The 18,070-nt window shown below is 58.4% G+C and overlaps 6 protein-coding genes across 6 annotated transcripts; 5 read left to right on the forward strand and 1 right to left on the reverse strand.

Moving 5' to 3' along the window:
* K437DRAFT_256015 (ArfGap-domain-containing protein) lies at positions 1-2,508 on the forward strand. Its single transcript, XM_013388277.1, has 4 exons — positions 1-280; positions 571-1,819; positions 1,909-2,228; positions 2,329-2,508. The coding sequence occupies exons 1-4, from the start codon at positions 203-205 to the stop codon at positions 2,368-2,370; spliced, it is 1,689 nt and encodes a 562-aa protein (XP_013243731.1). The 5' UTR covers positions 1-202; the 3' UTR covers positions 2,371-2,508.
* A 743-nt stretch (positions 2,509-3,251) lies between these two features.
* On the forward strand, positions 3,252-4,896 carry K437DRAFT_256017 (uncharacterized protein). Its single transcript, XM_013388278.1, has 6 exons — positions 3,252-3,365; positions 3,466-3,490; positions 3,570-3,696; positions 3,773-4,226; positions 4,305-4,411; positions 4,479-4,896. Exons 1-6 carry the CDS (start codon positions 3,275-3,277, stop codon positions 4,731-4,733), a joined length of 1,059 nt encoding a protein of 352 aa, XP_013243732.1. The 5' UTR covers positions 3,252-3,274; the 3' UTR covers positions 4,734-4,896.
* A 678-nt stretch (positions 4,897-5,574) lies between these two features.
* Positions 5,575-7,619, forward strand: K437DRAFT_102910 (uncharacterized protein). Its single transcript, XM_013388279.1, has 6 exons — positions 5,575-5,989; positions 6,056-6,198; positions 6,602-6,796; positions 6,909-6,931; positions 7,215-7,461; positions 7,519-7,619. Exons 1-6 carry the CDS (start codon positions 5,765-5,767, stop codon positions 7,529-7,531), a joined length of 846 nt encoding a protein of 281 aa, XP_013243733.1. The 5' UTR covers positions 5,575-5,764; the 3' UTR covers positions 7,532-7,619.
* Positions 7,620-8,546: 927 nt separating this feature from the next.
* On the reverse strand, positions 8,547-11,116 carry K437DRAFT_278225 (Pkinase-domain-containing protein; the record flags this gene model as incomplete). The annotated part of the gene is made up of 6 exons (XM_013388280.1): positions 8,547-8,717; positions 8,883-9,250; positions 9,342-10,023; positions 10,210-10,435; positions 10,599-10,953; positions 11,095-11,116. 6 exons carry the CDS (start codon positions 11,114-11,116, stop codon positions 8,547-8,549), a joined length of 1,824 nt encoding a protein of 607 aa, XP_013243734.1.
* Positions 11,117-13,027: 1,911 nt separating this feature from the next.
* Positions 13,028-14,072, forward strand: K437DRAFT_103046 (putative PHO88-involved in phosphate transport). Its single transcript, XM_013388281.1, has 3 exons — positions 13,028-13,239; positions 13,356-13,690; positions 13,807-14,072. The coding sequence occupies exons 1-3, from the start codon at positions 13,219-13,221 to the stop codon at positions 14,024-14,026; spliced, it is 576 nt and encodes a 191-aa protein (XP_013243735.1). The 5' UTR covers positions 13,028-13,218; the 3' UTR covers positions 14,027-14,072.
* Positions 14,073-15,425: 1,353 nt separating this feature from the next.
* K437DRAFT_103097 (uncharacterized protein) lies at positions 15,426-17,935 on the forward strand. Its single transcript, XM_013388282.1, has 2 exons — positions 15,426-15,546; positions 15,637-17,935. Exon 2 carries the CDS (start codon positions 15,670-15,672, stop codon positions 17,866-17,868), a length of 2,199 nt encoding a protein of 732 aa, XP_013243736.1. The 5' UTR covers positions 15,426-15,546; positions 15,637-15,669; the 3' UTR covers positions 17,869-17,935.
* Positions 17,936-18,070: the final 135 nt, after the last annotated feature.

An 18,070-nucleotide genomic window follows, 5' to 3' on the forward strand; every position in this document is an offset into this window, starting at 1 on the left:
TGGAGCTGCTCCTAGCATTTCATAGGACTATTGTTCAGGCTTCCTTGCCTCACCTTCAGTCGCGGATCTCAAACACAGCCAAACACACCATCCTGAGTGCTTTTGAAGCAAACTTCGAGGCCCCAATCGATCAAGAAAGGCAAAAGCCCTCCCCCGTCAAAAAGATATCAGCCGGGAGATCCGCTGTCCCAGCGCCAACAAAATGCCGTCCGGTCCCTCCTCGCGGGAAGAGACGGCCGAAATCTTCAAGCATCTCAAAAATCAGGCAAAGCAGAACAAGGTGAGCCTTTGCTTGATTCATCTCCCCGCCGCCGGATCGCGCCGCAGACGTGCTTAGGCTGTGAACCCCCTATCTCCTGAGGGGTGGACGGAAAGGAAGGCAGCGGGTAGGAAGTCACAGGGTGGATGAGGACGGGTTGGGGGCACCATGACAATATTGCTGCCTGGTCGATCACGCTGCCCATAATGTCTGTTTAGGCTAATGGCGCTTACCCTTGGTCAACGCTCAACCGATGTTTGCTCACCTTTGTCCACTCATGTCGGGCTCCCTTCTGTCTACGCTGTGACCAGGTCTGCTTTGACTGCGGGGCGAAGAACCCGACATGGGCCTCCGCCACATATGCCATCTACATATGCCTTGACTGCTCTTCCGTGCACCGCAACCTCGGCGTGCATATCACTTTTGTTCGCTCCACCAACCTGGACAGCTGGACCTGGGCTCAGCTGCGCTTCATGAAGGTCGGTGGGAACGGCGCTGCGGCCGAGTTTTTCAGCAAACATGGCGGGCAGGGGCTGCTGATGCCGGGCACGGAGGGCAAGGTCAAGTATACCAGCAACACTGCGAGGATGTATAAGGAGGAGCTGAACAAGCTCGCGTTGGCGGATGCTAAGGGGCAGCCGCTCGGCAGCCCGGTCATCTTCCCAGGTATGACATCGGCCGCATCTGGCGCGAATGGCGCAGCATCAGCTGGAAAGGCCAATGCAGGGGATGGCGAAGATGACTTCTTCGATGACTGGGATGATGCCCCCAAGAAGAAAGCTGCAGTGACAGCAGCAGCAGCCGCTCGGCCGGCTGGTCTACCTGGGATCGGCGCTGCCTCTCGCCCACTGGCAACACCAGTAACGACAACGGCAGCAGCTCCTAAGCCCAAGCCAGTCCCAGCAGTACGGCCTGCAGCAGTGTCATCCTCCTCCTCCTCCAATAGTACTACCGCCACAGGTGGCGCCGGCACGCGTCGAACTGGGCTCGGAGCCATCCGAACTGGTGCGACCGGCGCAGGATCCTCCGCTGGCGGTCTTGGCGCAGGGAGCAGCAAGGGCAAGCTCGGGGGTGTGAAGAAGGCTGTCGGTGCCAGCTTCAACTTTGAAGAAGCGCAGAAACGCGCCGAGGAGGCGGAAGCGCGCAAGCGCCAGGAGGAGGCCGAGGCGATCGCTGCGAGTGCCGCGGCTACCGCGTCGGCGAATGCTAGAGCTGGGAATGGGAGTGAGGCGGTGGCAGAAGCCACAGTGGAGGAGATGGCGCGCAAGGCTGTGCAGGCGGCCATCGCCAGCACCGGCTCGCCCGTCAACCCTTCTTTCGCTGCTTCGTTATCGTCGTTAACATCTGCAGCTGCTATGCCGGCGACGCCTACGTCTCCCGCGTCGAGTGGGAAGAAGGTGTCGGCGGAGGAGATCGAGCGACTCGGGATGGGCTTTGGCAAGCTCGGCTTGAAGGCCGAGCGCCTCCGGCTGCAGAACGAATCGGACAAGCATTCCACGAGGCAGCAGGCTGAGGCAGACACCCCCAACTATGCACGCAGCAAGTTCGGCGGTCAGAAAGGTGAGTGATTGAAATGTTTCCTTCCTCGATGCCCACGCTGCCATGGCTGACGAAAACACGCTGCATACCTTTCCCTTCTCTTACGCTAGCCATCTCCTCCGATATGTACTTTGAGCGCGGCGGCTACGACCCCAATGTTTCTTCCGAGGCACAGCAGCGCCTGGCCGGCTTCAGTAACGCGACATCGATCTCGTCGAATCAGTACTTTGGGCGCGAAGAGGAGGAGGACGGCCTGGGTGACGATGACGGCTGGAGCGGGCGCGGCTACGGCGGAAGTCGCAATGGCGGAGGGCTCGTTAATGGCGACTTTACTGAGCTGGAAGCGACAGCGAAGGAGTACTACCAGCGTTTCATGAGCAACCCGGATGTCCAGAACGGCATCGAGAGCTTCCGGAGCGGCGCGCTGAAAGTGAGTGCGGAGCCTGCAGCTTTGGGCTTGTGGCACTCTGTCCGTCCAATGCAACTTTACTGACATTTGAATCGACTTGACTTGCACTTGTGCGCTACAGCTCGCTCAACTGCTCGAGGAGACAGCACGCAATGGCTCCTAGTGGGGTAAGGAGGATTGCGATGCACTGGTAATACGACGTAAGACAAGACGAGCCCAGGTTCTCAAGAGACGCTTTAATCGTCGCACTGTGTCCCTCTTTGTAATCGGATGGAGGAAATTGATATGCTCTGCATGTGTTCGTTACTGTGTTTCGTGTATGCCAATTGCATCATGACGCTGGGTGAGGTCAACAACTTTCGCTCTGACCCCAGACTGACAATGAAGAGTCGAGCCACAGGAAGTGTGGTTAACTGTTGAGGAGAATGCGCTTTTACCGCAGATCCCCGGCAAAAGTCACAAGTGAATTGGTGATCGTGCTTCCTATTTCTCTCATTTTGGCTGTTGGCTTCCTCTAAATATCAGCGATTGAGGGGATTTTACCACCGGCCCCACTTTCGACGGACACGCAACTTTTTCCGTTCTTTTTCTTTACTAGGGCCACGCCCAGCCGCCTGAAGCAAGCAAAAAGGACTTGCCCTCAAAATAACTTGGACTGCACAAGACTGATCTGCTGCCAGGGATGATTTTAGCGCCATGTCCTCGATGATGACCGCATGCATTCACTCGAAAAAAAATCTTTCGCGGACACCATCAATTCCTTGAGGACCACTTCATCACTTCGTTACACGACTATTAGATCTCTCGCACCAGCTTCAACGTCGCTCAGAACGATCCGCCTGAACCCCAGAAGAAGCAGGTATAGAATCCCCCACGCTTCCAACATGGTCTCATCGCCTTACCGCCGGTGTCAAATGGCGCCCACCGCCCGGCGGAGGATCTTGCGAGCTGCAGCAACAGCAGCGGCAGTCGCGCTGGTCGCAGCGACCCTTGCGTCGACAGCGCCAACGTCCACATCAATACATGAAGACTTGGCAGGACGGCAGCAGATCGTAGAAGGACCGGAAATGCAAGCATTGTTCAGGAAGAATAATTCATCTGACCACTCGATAGACCCCCGGAAGCAGTGGAGTAGCATTTTCGGCTGGGTCTCGATCGGTGAGTGCCAGCAATGATGATGAGAGGTGCGTTTGCGAAAGTCAGTTGTGCTGACAATTTCAATTCACCTCGTTTTCCATTACATGAACTTCTACGCCAGCATCATGGGTTATTGTTTACTCTCCGTGCATATTCAATCCCCCTCCTTGTTGCTGATGCGAAGCCTGTCTACACTTCTCTGACACAGCTTATTCCCTCCTTCAGCCAGTTGCACGAGAACTACGTCCTCAAATCGGCCGATGGGCTTAGCATCGAGTTCGTCTGCATCTGGCTGGCTGGAGATGCCTTGAATGGCATTGGCGCGTATCGACAGGGCCTTCTCTGGACCATGGTAAGAACAACGCGCGAAAGGTACTACTACTCTTACATTGAAGCTCATCGGATCCATTCGACCATCCTTTGCGCAGATCATTCTGGCTGCCTACTACTGCCTCTGCGATATTGCCCTCATCGGACAGTTTATCTACTACAGGCGCTACTTCCGAGACGGAAAGCGCATCATCAAGGACTCCCAGCATGCCGCGTCGTTAGACGAGCGCACGCTCCTCCTGCCCACGGCCGCGAACGGTGACCACGAAGAGCATCAGCACCCGGGTAGCAGCGCGATCTCATGTGCGGCAGCAACGCATGAGGAGGCAATGCAGGAGGAAGGTGCGGCGCCATCGACGTGGCAAGGAGAGGCTTTGCGCTACGCACTCGCCCTCGCCCTCGTCATCATATCCGGCGTGCTTGCCTGGTACTTTACAAGCGCCGGCGACAAAAAGCCCAGTTCCGGAGACGACGGCGGGAAAGATGGGCGGCCGGCTAAGGAGTGGAAATGGGATGCACAGGTCTTTGGCTGGGCAAGTGCCTTTCTTTATTGTGAGCCATTTTCGCATGCAGCTCGGTTTCCCGGTACCGTGTCTTACCGAAAGCACCCTTGACTCGGAACGCATACAGTGTCCTCTCGCCTGCCACAGATCGCAAAGAACATGCACACCAAGTGCGAAGGCCTGAGTCTGGCTCTGTTCCTTTTTGCCGTCATGGGCAATTTGACATACGTTGCGGTGAGCTCGGCTCCCCTCTGATTAGGCGAGATTATGGACGCTGATCAAAAGCACTGCCCGTTCGTAGAGCATCATGATCACGTCGACTGACCCGGACTACCTGCTCGAGAATCTATCCTGGCTCGTCGGCTCGCTTGGCACGATATTGCTCGACTTTATCGTCCTTGCGCAGTTCGTTTCCTATGCCCCCGAACGCAAAGCGCGTCGTGAAGACGCTAAGAGGGCGCATGCGTCCGCTAGGGCGGAGAGGGAGAGCCAGGCGCTCGCTGCGCGCAGGGCGAGTACAGCTTCTGCGAATGGTGTCGAGGCGAATGGAGTGTGATGACACCTCATTATCGTCCACGTCCTGTATCCTCCCTTGCGTGCTTCGCCCAAGGCCGCAGCCTCTTTACCAGCATCACCTTCAGCAGCAGGCTCAATGAGCTCGAGTACGCTTGTATGCACTGTACACTACGCATTTTGAGATAATGGCTAACACACGACAAACTAACACAGAGTTTGACAGTCCCTCCAAATTCCATGCGTCGGGTGCCTTGGCATTTTGCCTGTTGCATTCGCTGGGGTTTTCCATGGATTGGCGAGCATGTGGAGTTCCTCGAGTTTCTCCCTTCTCTTCGTTTCACTCGATTCGCGTTTTCGGGAGCGGCTTGGAGCAGCTTTTGCCATGAAGTGTGCGACCGAGAGGAATCAAGCTAGGACTTCGTTTGCGGTCATCTCGTTGTGTTCAGAGTATGAGCTGGTCCATCGACCAGGGTATTTGGAGATACCATGTGTTGTGCTGAGTTTGAGCAAAGTGACACATGCAGATGAAACACGGTCAAAGCCGGTCTCGAGGCTTCGAGATCTGGGCATCTATACTTGACTAGGCGGCCTGGAATGAGATAGTTTATGGGCTGCGTTGGAAAGAGATGTGGCGGTGCAATCCATCAAATCAATCCAAACATTCTCCCAGCCAGGGCCAACGGGCGTATGAATCAAAATGAATGGTTGCCCCTTCAGTGTACTTTAGCTGGGCAGGCACCGCAGACTACAGCTCAAGTGTTTGATTGCGCCGTGAGCCCAGACTCGTAGACGATCGGGGACGCTATAATTGAGGGTGACAGACACTCTTGTGACACTGTGCGGATCCTGTTAAGATTATTGCATCCTGCGGATGAAAGACCACTCTTGTCTAGCTCTTTGACCTCGACCATTCATCTCAAGCTGTGCTCGTTGCGTGCATTTCAACTTTCAATTTTCTGTACGCGGATGTGCGAGTGCCAGATGTGGACGAGCACGCGAGCCGTGCTCTGATGGTCCTGTAGGACCGTGACAAGGTGCTGTCTCAGTGTTTCGATCACTCTGCCTTACGCCATGCGTTCACAGGAATCAAGTCTCCCCAAGCGCTGGACATTCGCCCACTGGGATTCGCTTTGGTCGACTCTCAGACCACGTTCAAAGTGGTATGGCTTGCTGTGCCTTATAAAAAGTTGTACCTCGCAAACGTGGTGCAGTAGCGACGAAAGAGTTTGCGTGTCTTGCATGCATGGAAACTTCACCGGGCGAGTGTGGCAATCCTGGCCGACCAGGCATCCCACGGTAGCCATGTATTTGTCTCAAGTCTTGAATTTGAAGTAGCTCGCAACTAACGACAAACAATCTCAGCCTCCAGGTTGCCATTGTCCTCGCCCATCTACTATCCACTGCCCCGAGACCAGGTTCAAGGCCGATATGGCCGCCCTGGGGGCAGCCTTGGCTCGGCGCCGCTTCACGCGCTGCAGCGTGTGCGAAAATGGAACTGAAGACAAGTATACACAGAGAATGCGACCGGACAGGTGGCAGTGAGGGCTCCTGGGTCTCGAAGGCGACGAGGAGTCGACTGCAGTGGAATAGGCAGCCAACGTCCCGAATGCTCCCGCGTCGGGCGAGAAGCTCTACCACTTCCAGCCAGAAAGCGAAGAGACCAGTGAAACGTCGCTTAGCCACAAAGCAATGTCTGGCTTGCGTCGCGCGCAAATATATCGCCAATGTACCCTCTGCGGCACTGGGGCTCGGCTACCCCTTTGGGACCTGGCTCTCTCCCTTTCAAACAGCCATTAAGCACGCGTCAACGTCTCGCTGACTTTCTGGGTCGTCGCCAGCGCTTTGGCTGAGCGTGCATATCTTGATCTTAAAGAAACTGGCGAACTGATATACTATTCTTTTTGGCAGCCCTTTTCGCTGTCTGCACCTCATACACCAGCATGACGAACCGACTCGGCCGTCGGTGCCGTCCTGCAAACGTCGTACTACTTGCATGCCTTTCACTCCTTTTGTGGATCCTGGCAGCCATTTTCTCCACCGTCTCCCTCTCAACGGTACACGCGGTGGTATACTCCATTCCTCTCGATGTCGAGTAAATGTATTGCGAGTGGACGTTTGCCACTGGCCAGGGCCACTGGAAATTTGCAGCATATTCCGGTCATGTCTTTGTCCTGCCGGCTTACATCTTCTGTGTCACTCTTCTCGCTTCCATCAGACCTTGCATCTCTCGCGCACATGGTGAGCGCCTCCGCGAGCTTCATCGTTGCGTTCGTTGGAGGGCTGCTCGCAACCGATAGGAAATAAGCAGGAGCTTTGAAATCTGCGCCGCTCGTCGGCATGAACACCATGACTGTCAGGTGCTCTGAGACTCTATAAGGCAAGTGGTTGCGGTGGCTTACGGTGCACAGTGACAGGAACGAGAAATCGGAGCCAGGGGAGGAAGTCATTTTCATCGGGCTTCAAGTACCGCCCCTCAAACAATCCGACGGTCCGCCGTTGAACTCGAAACGTGCACTCCCAGAGTCTGCCACAGCAGACTCCAAGTCGCCATCTGTCACCCAGCCATCAAGAGCGCGTTCTCCATCCTCAGGCAAGGGCGCGGACGAATCACACTCGTCTTTGTCTTTCTCAAGAACCCGCTCGCCAACTATCCACGCTGTGGCTCTGCCTGGGCCCCGTCATTTTGACAATGGCGGAAAACCGCACGAAAGCATAGTAGAACCCGGCGAGCGTTCCAAAGATCCGATGGGTGCAAGCACACACCGCCAGTGCGTACTCGCAAGCGTCTCTGGCTTGACTCGTCTATGACATACCATTGTGTTCAGCGCGATCGTGTAGATGCGAACAAGGAGGCACAACAGCGGTCACGTACGCTCTCCGTTTCTACTCCTGCGCAGGGCAGCACGGTGGGCGAGACTGACTTCTGCGGTCGGCCAAAGAGTGGAAAAAGCAGATCGGGCTCGAGGTCATGACCATTAACCGTCGCGCACGGATAACATCCAGCACTTCAGCGCATGTGCTGGAGCGCGCACATCCTACATGGCGCCGGATGCGCCTACGTCTGCCTCTGCATCGATATCTGCAACGGCGCCGATACCGGGGGCTTCTCATGGGATGGGCAACCGTGGACTTCGCGCTCTCTGAGCGAGTCGTCGAAGCCGACGAGCGCTGGCCGTGGACTTGAACCCAGTCCGGGGCTGCCTCTCACGTTGAGCAGCATCACGTTTACGATTGACGAGTGGGGCCATCTTTGGTCGCAATCACACGCGCTGTTCTCCGCCACCTTTTCCGAGGCGAGCAAGCGCGGTCGATCGCGCTCCGCATGAGGCCTCGCCGGCATGTTGCCGCCGCCTCCTCAGACGGTTGGATTCCGTGATTGCAAAGGCGCATAGTCTCTCCACCTAACCCCCACGCATCGCAAGTCCCTATATATTGCCTTGCTGCTCTACAAGCCCAGGCTACACACATACAACGTGCTGACGCGCAGACACGCTAATACCATGCATGTCACATACTACCAGCATGGTACATGCTCCATCTCGCTATTTTTGTATCATACGCTCCGCGTCCATACCTTGTATGGGAATGCATTTTGCATTTCGACGGGATCTCTGGGATCCACTCGCCCGGCTGGGTTGCCAGCACGCACCGCACAGAGGGCCGTGCAGGCGTGAATACGAAAGCCATAAAGAGGTTGCAATTACAGTGGGGTGTGAGGGATGAAGCCAGGCCGCGCCCGGGCGTCTGAGCATGCGCGCGGTCCATTGGGGCATTATAATGGCAAGCGGAAGCCGAGGACGAAGGATGACTGGGGCGACGCCGACGCATATGATCGAAGATCGATTGTCAATCATCAATCTCGCAGACTCTCGGCCTGGTGCAGCTCGTTGGGGCCGTTGTAGGAGAAGCCGACGAACTGCTCCTGCACGGTTGCACTGAGCATGTGGCTGTCGTCGACAACCGAATCCGTGGGTACTTCGCTGGTGAATTCCGGGTCGAAGTTGGACGTGTCGATTGCCGATGCCTGGTTAAAGGAGAAGGGGGGGGGCGAAAGTCGCAAGTTCAGCGCACGCATGGACTCGCTTCGGCTCGCACTGCGTTACAACGCATGGCAGGGATGCACCACATTGCCTTTCCTTTTAGTGTAGCGCATACAAGCATCGCTGAGGAAGCCAGCCGCGACACTCACCACGCTCGGCTTGAATGGCGGGCGGACCTTTTTAGCGAGGAGCATCTTCCAGTCAATGTGCTTGCTGAAGAAGGGGTGCGCCTTGATGACCTCTGCGCCACTCTGTCCACTGCCGAGGCGCTGCGCGGGGTCGCGGTTGAGCAGGAGGGTAAGCAGGCTGCGTGCGTCCGGGCGGACCTCGTCGCCGAAGCGCAGCGGGTCCTGCAGGATCTTACGGTACATCTCATTGACGTCCTCCGAGTAGAACGGCGGGAGGCCCGTCAGCATCTCGTACAGCAGGACACCGAGCGTCCACCAGTCGACCGCCTTCGTATAGCCCTGGCCCAGCAGCAGCTCCGGTGCGAGGTACTCGGGCGTGCCGCAGAAGGCTGGCGTCGCGTCGCAGAGAGGGAACGAAGAGAGGGGAGAGGGTCAGCCCAGGCCGAACACGCGTGCCCGCATGCATGCAGGCACACTCACTGTTCGTCGTTTCGTCAGCGCCCATGTTGAGCTTGCAGAGGCCAAAGTCGCAGAGGGCGATGTGGCCAGTGTAGTCGAGGAGAATGTTCTCAGGCTTGAGGTCGCGATAAATGACGTTGAAGCTGTGGAGGTGCTCGAGCGCACATAGGAGCTCGGCAGCGTAGAACCTGCTACGCTCCTCGTTGAAGCGGCCTTCGCGTTGGAGGTGGTGGAAGAGCTCACCGCCGTTAACGAACGCGAGGACCAGGTACAGCTTCTCGGGCGACTGGAAGCTGAACTTGAGAGGGACGATGAATGGATTGTTGATGCGCGCAAGAACGGTGCGCTCGGCGAGCGTGTGTGTCACCTCGGACCGGCTGACGATGTGTGCCTTGCGGATCGTCTTGAGGGCGTAGATGCGGCTCGTATCCTTCTTGCGTACCTGCATCACCTTCCCAAAGCTGCCCTTGCCGATGACCTTGAGCAACTCGAACGCATCCATGTTCAGGCTCGAGCCCTGCGCGTCGAGCTTCTTGTACGACACCTGGATGCGCACTTGCCCCGTCCCACCACTGCTGACGGCGAACCACTCATCGGCAACGACGGCACCGCCGGCGCTGCGCGAGGCGCTTGCGGACTCAAAGTCCGGTACGAATTTGACGCCGCCCAGGTAGAGATCTGAAACGGACATGACGTCGTCACCCTGCGTGTCCCTCCCATCTGCGCCTGCTGCACCGCTGTTGTTGTTGCTGCTGGCGCCGCCGCCGTCTCCATTCGCTGCGCTGCCCTCTTTCCCACCCGTGCCTGCCGCCGAGCCGTCTACCGCAGCCCGATCTGCGCCTGCTGCCCCTCCTCCCCCGCTAACGCTGGCGCCGCCCGAGCCCCTGACGCCGGAGCGCAAGTAAATCTGCAGGCTGATCTCCGAGTTGCGCGATACATCGAAGTTGGCCTTGTACATCCACGCTGGGCTGGCAAGGTCGCCGCTGACGGCGTCGATGAGCACCTCATTCTTGTCAAATTCGAGCACAATGTACGGTAGCCACCAGTGCTGGCGCCGCTGCATCGACTGTCGGTTGTTTGTTTTTGCTGCTGCTGCTGATGAGGCGCCGTTTGCACTGGCGGGTGAGGGAGACTTGGACTCGAGCGACGAGGCGGCAAACATGCCTGTCAGCGACGCCGGTCCTATTTGCAGGAAGGAAGAACGAATGGGATCAGCTCAGGTGCCAAGGTCTGGTAGATAGAGCTCGCTCTCGTTTTCCTGCGCTGGTTAGCCGACACGCACCCATCCCACCATTCTGCTGGATCGCGCGCTGGATCGCCGGCGGAACGGTTTGACCTGCGCTGAGGCTGAGGCCGCGCGCCTCGACGACGCCAATGGTGAGCAAGCCGCTGCGGTTGATCGGCGCGCCGGTAGAAGATGCAAGCGGGTTGCTGGCGCCGCTCGAGCTGGACGCGCCGCTGCCGCTGCTCCTGGCGCTAGCGCCCGCTGGCGATGAGGCGTCGAGGCCATACTGCTGCTGGCTGGGGTTCGGGTTGCCGGGCGTCGGTGTCGCAGAGCGGTCGAGGTGGACGGCGCTGCTGCTGCCGCCTCCGATGGACGGCGAGCGGCCTGCGAGCGCGCCTTCTTTGAGCTCTGCCAACAAAGGGAGGGGGAGAAGAAATCAGGTCCGCATGGTTGTTTTTTGTCAGTTTCCAGGCAATGGGGGGAGGTGGAGACGACGACGACGATGACTATAGGAGAGGGTAAGGCAGGCCGGGGTTGAGGTCGACTCACTCTTGCCGAGCTTCCAGGACATGGCTGCGTGTCAAACTGTAGGCTACCGCGTGCGCTTTCTTTGGTGCAGAAAGATGTGTGAAGGGGACGGCAACGTGCTCTTGGCTTTGCCTTGCTTCGCTTCCCCTCGTCTTTCCTCGCCTACTTGCCCCTGATTTATATAGCTGCTGGTAAGAGTGGGTACACTAGGCTACGGGCTAGGGATGCCGAGGTGGATACAAATAGCGCAAAGGCTGGCCTGGCCGTGACACTGGCTGTCGCTCGCTGCTGGTGCTGGTGCTGGAGTTGGAGCTGGCCCGACCTTTTTTTCTCTTTTGTACGAGGAATCTGCAGAGATGAGCATCAAGCTGATACATCCAACAACAATGACAAGAAGAAGATATGTGGATTGCACATGCAAGCTTTGACAAGGATGTTGGTCTGTCTATCGGCTTTGTGTGAGCGCGGAGGTTGGTTGGTTGGTTGGTCGGTCGGTCTCTCTCGTTTGCCACACCTTACCTCACATACAAAGGGGAGAGGGCCAAAGGGGCTGGCCGCGTGTGCGGTTTGGGTTAGGGAGCGGACTGGCTAGCGCCCATGCGCGCAGTGTTCCCAGGATGGCAGTGTGCCAGTGGGCTGGGCCCATTGCCCCCACACAGCCCACACTGCCCGCACAGAGTCCAACCCTAATCACTCTGCCGCCGCGAGGCACAGGCCAGTCACTGTGGAGCCACACAGTCGAGACAATGTGTAATCAGCGCGAGAAGAACGATATCCCCCCGTGCGTGGAGACTGGAGACCAGCCAGGCATCTGAATATGTACGTTGCAGAGTTGCTTCCCTTGAGGGCAACCCAACCCCCAGCCTGCCCGTGACCTGCTCTGTATCGTGTACGTATGTGCTATACATTACTTTACCCATCTGTCATTTACAGCGGTTACGTGTGGGCATTGCCATGCGCGACGTGTGGAGTGGATTGCCGCAGCGTGCGATGGAGACGCTGCACAAACAAGAAGGGCCTCTACGAATTGCACTGCACAAAGAAAGCTCCGGACCGTTTGATCCACACACTGTACAGCCCGCGTGATCGCATCAGCTGAGCCGTCTTCTTGATATCCACAAAGCCGCACGGCCTCGGCCTCATGTGTATCCAACCGGACCCAGGAGGGAGCAATGAACCGTCGGACATAAATGCTTCCCAGTGGTTCTACAGTTCATAGGCTCCTGACCAGCCCTGCATGTCAACATCCGCCGCCTTGTATCCTGCCGTCTCGCTTGCCCAGCACCAGACATGGCTGAGCCCAGCAACGGGCACGAATCGCACAGCGACTTTGTGAAAGACGAGCTAGTAGACCCACCTTGCGGGCTGGGGCCACGCCCGCGACTCGTGCGAAAGGAACGCGCGCAGAGATGATCCGCATGGGTAGCCTTGTGCGCTTCCCCGCTGTGCGGCGCATACCTTTCATGTATGCATACATAAGAGCCCTTCCACTATTTCCTGCCGGTGATATGAAGAAGGCCCATCCATCGAGACGTCTGCGGTCTGGGTTTCGCTTGGGAATATGCCTTCATGAATCGCATGTGAACTTGAAAACGACACAACGGAGCTCGAGAAAATGTGCTGTTCAGCCCATGTTTTGTCCAAAAGGGCAGCCACCAAGCCACAAGAATCCCAGGCGCTCAAGAAGACGCAGCTTCTTTCTGCCGCTCTCGTCATACGCCCTCCACAATGGACAGGTAGGCAGTCTCTGGTCGGCTGAATGATTGTGAGGCGCAGGTTGCAGAATGAATCTGCGCGACTGGCTACGTGGGCTAGTCAGTGACACACTCTCTCGTGCTGTGTGTCAGCGCGTGGGGGGGCGGAAGCGAGAGAGAGGATAAGCGAAAAAAGCGGTGTACGAGAGGGAGAGCATGAGGGGAGAGCGCGCAGCGTCGAGCTTTCTTGAACCTTCCACGTCTTCCGATACCTGCACACGTATCCACCCATTTTCCCATCCCCATCGAGTGTCCCTCTCAAGCCAGCCATCCTGCCCACGTCACCTTGACGGACGACACTTGGGGCTGCCCTCGCGATTACAAAAAGGGGAAAGAAGACGCATCGTCGGTCCGAGCGGGAACAGAGCGCAGAGAACGAATCGCCGCCAAAATGAGTGCCGCCATCACCAATGTGAGTTGTGCTCCAGGACCGCTCGCTCGCGAGTCCTGCCCAGGGCGCGTTTTGCTTCTGCTTTCGTGGAGGCGACGTATGTGATGGCTGATGAAAGGCCCCGTGCATGCATGCAGATGGCGCTGATGTTCGGCGCGATGCAGGTGGCCAAGAAGATCCCATTCGACGACAATCCGGAGATTGTGGTGTACGCGCGGCTCGGCTACGTGAGCGCGCAGCTGCTGTGTCTCGGCGTGTTCTACTACTGCTCGATCCGTGTCAAGCGTGCCAACGACCTGACGGTGCTCAAGTACGTCGAGCCGAAGAGCCCGATGAGCCAAGAGCCTGGCGAGCTAGTCACGACGACGCACAAAGACTACGACTTGGCGGACATTAACAAGGCCATGCGCGGCGTCTTTATGGGCATGCTCTTTGTCGGCTTCATGCATCTGTATATGGGCTACACCCAGCCGTACGTCTTTATTTGCTCTTCTGTGACCTTTGCCCCCTGCTGGCGATGCTGACGCCGCACCTCTCTCCGCCTCCCCATCTCCTCACCATCCCCCCCTTTCGCCGCCCTCCCGACAGGCTGGTGATCCAGTCGATCCTGCCGCTGAAGAACGCACTGGAGAGCAAGCAGGCGCAGCTGTGGGTGTGGGGAAAGCCAGCGACGGGCGAGCTGAAGCGGCCGTTCAAGGCGGCGCCAGGCCTATTCGGCATGCAGGGCAGCGCCGGCCCGCAGACCGACAAGGCAGCCATCCGCGAGGCCGAGATCGCCGGTGGCGCAGCGGCCAAGAAGGCCGAGTAGTGTCGAGTCTCCCGCGCCACCCTGCCACTGTTGCCTGCCTACCTACTTTCCTGCTGGGAGGGGCGCTGTGATGCCCAAGTCCTCATTCCAGCCTACAAAGAGCTGCACGGCAAGCAATCAAGCAAGTCAGTGCAAGGAAACAGCGGCACAAAAGCATCCAGCGTCCTGACCTGGATGACCTTTGTGTAGACTATGGAACTGACTGCGCATTGTCTTCTGCTCGGCTGGGGCGATTTTGTGGTTGTGTGATTGCATGTGGCACGCACGGGCTCCTATATCCCGGCGGCCTACGTGTGCACTGCTGCCGTGCATGCCTCTGGTGTGTTCTCTTTGACGATGTCTGTTCTGTTCGACTCGGTTTCGCGCGTTGCCTTGCGTTCTCATGGATTGATCAGCTTGGCGCTCCCTATGACCCCCCCGTTTTCGCTCTTCTCAAGGGTAAGCTGCGCGTAAGGCAAGGGCACCCATGCGGGGGATGGGTGGGCTATGGGGCGCATGGGATGTAGCGCGTCGACGCGGACGCCATGCTCGCGCGCTCGCCTCGTTCACGCGCGGGGCGGATGGATCCAGCGTATCCACGTCAAGTTGCTTCGTGTAACAAAGTGGTCGACGCCAGCCAGCGGGCCTGCGTTGCACTACACTTAAAAAAGTAATGTCCTTTTGGCGATGGCAAAGCTGGCGGACGCGCGCGTGGGAAGGTGAAGTGCCGGCTGCAGCCGGGCGAAGTCGAGGGGGGCGACATGCATGAAAAGAGAGGGGACAATCCCATCCCGTCACATGCATGGCTGCCAAAGCAGACGAACACTGGCATCTTACCCTGCACAGCGCCGCCGCCATGGCCTCCTGCTGGCGTTGCACCCTTTCCCATCTGCGTTGACGCTTGCTCAGCAAAAGCCTCTCGCCCGCAGCGCTACTGCTGACCAATTCCCCATGTTCCGGCGATGCTTATTCCCACTGGTAGGCCGAAGTTGGGCCCGTCTGTTCTGCTTTCCTCAGCAGAACAACGATAGGAAAGGCGCGAATAGGCTCCGCATCCTACAATGTCGGTCGTTACCATATTACGCTCGCTTCCAGCGACACGTATCATCCACAGCATCACCCTACTCTTTACTTCCCTCAGTTTGCACCACGCACCACGCCTTTTAAGAAGAGATGGGTGCTGGGAGTGCAGCACCTCTTCCTCCCGCTCACCCGCCCAACGCCTTGCACAGGCGCTCACGCAAGGTATCACGCACTGCTCGTAGCTACTTTCACCCAGCACGCCAAACCAGGGGAGTCTGCACCGACCTCTTATCACAATCATACGCCAGACTGAACTGAACTACACTCGACTAAACTGGACTTGACGCGAATCGACTTTCTATTTTGGAGAGGGAGAGGGAAAGGGAAGGTGCACGACGCGGTGGGGTGAGCAGCGTAAGTGGCGAGCCCGCTTGGCCCAGACTGACACGCCTCGCGGCCTGCATTCTTTGCAGAGACGTCACACGCACAACCTCACGGTGGCACGAGTCAAAGAAGCAGTGAAGACGTGTCAGATCTCCCGCCTGCACAGCTGTTATTTATCTCTCTTCTGTTCACATCCCTCCTACGTCTGCTCATCCACTGCGAAGAAAAAGCAAAGCCGCAGCTCGTCGCACGGCGTCATGTCAGCCATCACGCACCTGCTGCACCAGCTGCCTGCACGCGCCCTGCAGCGCATCCTTGAGTTCTGCGCCAGCGTGTACGACGCGCATGCATTTTGCCACACGACCAAGCAGCTGCGCCAACGTATCCAGCATGCTGTCTCCTTGCGCGCGCTGGCGCAGCGCTTTGCCCGCGCTCCGCACCTAAGCCCGCTCTTCCCTGGCCGCCTGCTCGACCTGTCCGGCTTTGGCGAGATGCCGTACATTGCCGGAGACGTCGCGTGGGCGTTCAACCTACGCACGAGCGAGCTCCAGCTCTACGACCTCGCCGACAACATCTTCCTCCGCATCGACCTCGCACACATCCTCCCAGAGCTCGAGCTGCTCGTCAACGACTTTACCGGTACCCTCGCCCACTCAGAGAACCACACTTGCTGGGTCCTTGCGCGCGACGACCTCCTCAGCGCTCTGTACGTCCCCGGCAGCCTTCGCGCCGGTGCGCGGCCCGAGACACTCCGCAAGCAGTTTGACCCGCCCATCCAGCACCCTGACGGCCACTCTGCCAGCGTCGTCGTCGCTCCTAGCGGAGAGTACATTGTCGTCGCCGACTGGACTTCGCTCCGCGTCGTCCAGGTTTGCAGGGCTGCCCACAAAGTCAGTGACGAAGAGGTTGGCGAGGCGCGATTTACGCCGCCACCAGCAGCATCCGCAGGGGTTGCACAAAGCGAGCGCAAGCGCGCGCACGCGCACGCCCTCAGCGCTGCGTCCCACGCCAGCCCCTCCTTGCTGGTCATCAACTCACCTGGAGGAGGCCGCCTGGTGCGCCGCAAGCTCATGGTGTTGAAGGAACTGCCCGAGATGAGGCAGCGCATGGCCAAGTTTGAGGAGAGCGAGACGTTCCTCTTCATCCTCAAAGGCGACGAAGCGGACCGCTTCGAAATGGCCTTCTTCCTCGGCAACGGCCAGATGCTCCCGCCGCCCGACTGCGTCCTCAACGAGGGCACCACTGTCCAGGTTGGCGAGCGCGCCGTCCTATGCGAGACGCCCATTACCACTGCCATCGATGAGCCCCAAAAAGCCTCCGCCGCCGCAGCACTGGTCGGCGAGGCGAGCATGGGCACCAGTGCCGCTCCGCCGAGTGAGAAATCCCTGCTGCGCGGCGCCGTCAAGCAGCTTCACATCTGGCAGCTTGTCAGTGGCGAAGCCTTTTTGCTGCCGTTGTACCTCGGCAAATGCGCCGGCGCAACCGCGGCGGCGGCAGGAGGAGCAAGGAGGGCGGTCTTGCAAGCAAATGGTCGGCTCGTGCTCATCCTCGGTGGACCATCGTCCAACACGCTCGTTGCACTCTACCGCACCGACACGGGCGCCGAGGTGCCGCTGCCGGCCGAGCTGAACGAGCAGCGCTCGAGCGTGGTGCACACGACCCGACATGGGATTATCATTTTCAAGCACTTCGACGCTGACTTCTCGATCTACTGCGCCTTTGACCCATGGCAGGGACATGTCGACGAGCTGTGCGTCAGTATCGCTGAGTTTGATGCCGATGCCGCCAGCGACGCCGAGCGCGACTGGTACGATGCGGGCGAGAGCATCTGTTCGCCGTGCAAGGACGCGATGTTGTGGCCAGTACAGGACCCGCAGGGTGTCGGCTGGTCGTGGATCCTCTGCTCGTCAGCGACAGGCGTGCCGAAGCTCACCAAGTTTGAGTCGACACTCGAAGACGCCGCCGACGAGGTCTTTACGCAATTCTGTCTCGCGTGGAGCTTCCCCGGCCTCGTCCTTCTTACCGTGCGCACAGCGCACGATGTCGAAATGGCGCGCCACATCGTCCGGCGCATAGCCGATGCTAGCCCATCGCTATCCGAGGAGAGCGGCGGCAGCGGCGTCGGCTCATCCTACTTTGGCCTCGATGACGACAAGGCCGCCTTCATCACGTATGCTGGCGTCTGGTCGCCCAACACGCCTGTCGACGCTGACGGCGCGCTGCATGGCATTTGGCACCGCCTGCCCAGCACGAGCTGCGCGGAGATCGGCACGCACTGCGTCTCGTACAATGGCCGCTGGATCATCATCGGCGGCGGCGGCGGCAGCGACATGATGATCGTCGATGTCGACGAACTGCGTACCATGGGCGAGCGTCAGTGGTTCACCGACGTGCAGGAGCAGCTGCGCATGCGTGCAGGCTCCAACGCTTCCGCCCATGTCCGGTTCGCGATGTAAAGTCGGCGGCGGAGGCGGCCGCGAGCGTTAACCCTATGACATGATCGCTGGGAAGTGGGAGAAGGCGAAGTACAAAAGCATCGTTCAAGGATATTTTGGGGGCATCTTCGTGACTTGAAGCGTTGCGCACTATCTAAGCACTTCTTGCTGCTGCCGGCGTCGCGCCGCAGGGCCTTGTATTGATATCTTGCGATGATCTGGA

The sequence above is a fragment of the Tilletiaria anomala genome (genome assembly GCF_000711695.1).
Source record: "Tilletiaria anomala UBC 951 chromosome Unknown K437scaffold_32, whole genome shotgun sequence".
Lineage (NCBI taxonomy): Eukaryota > Fungi > Basidiomycota > Exobasidiomycetes > Georgefischeriales > Tilletiariaceae > Tilletiaria > Tilletiaria anomala.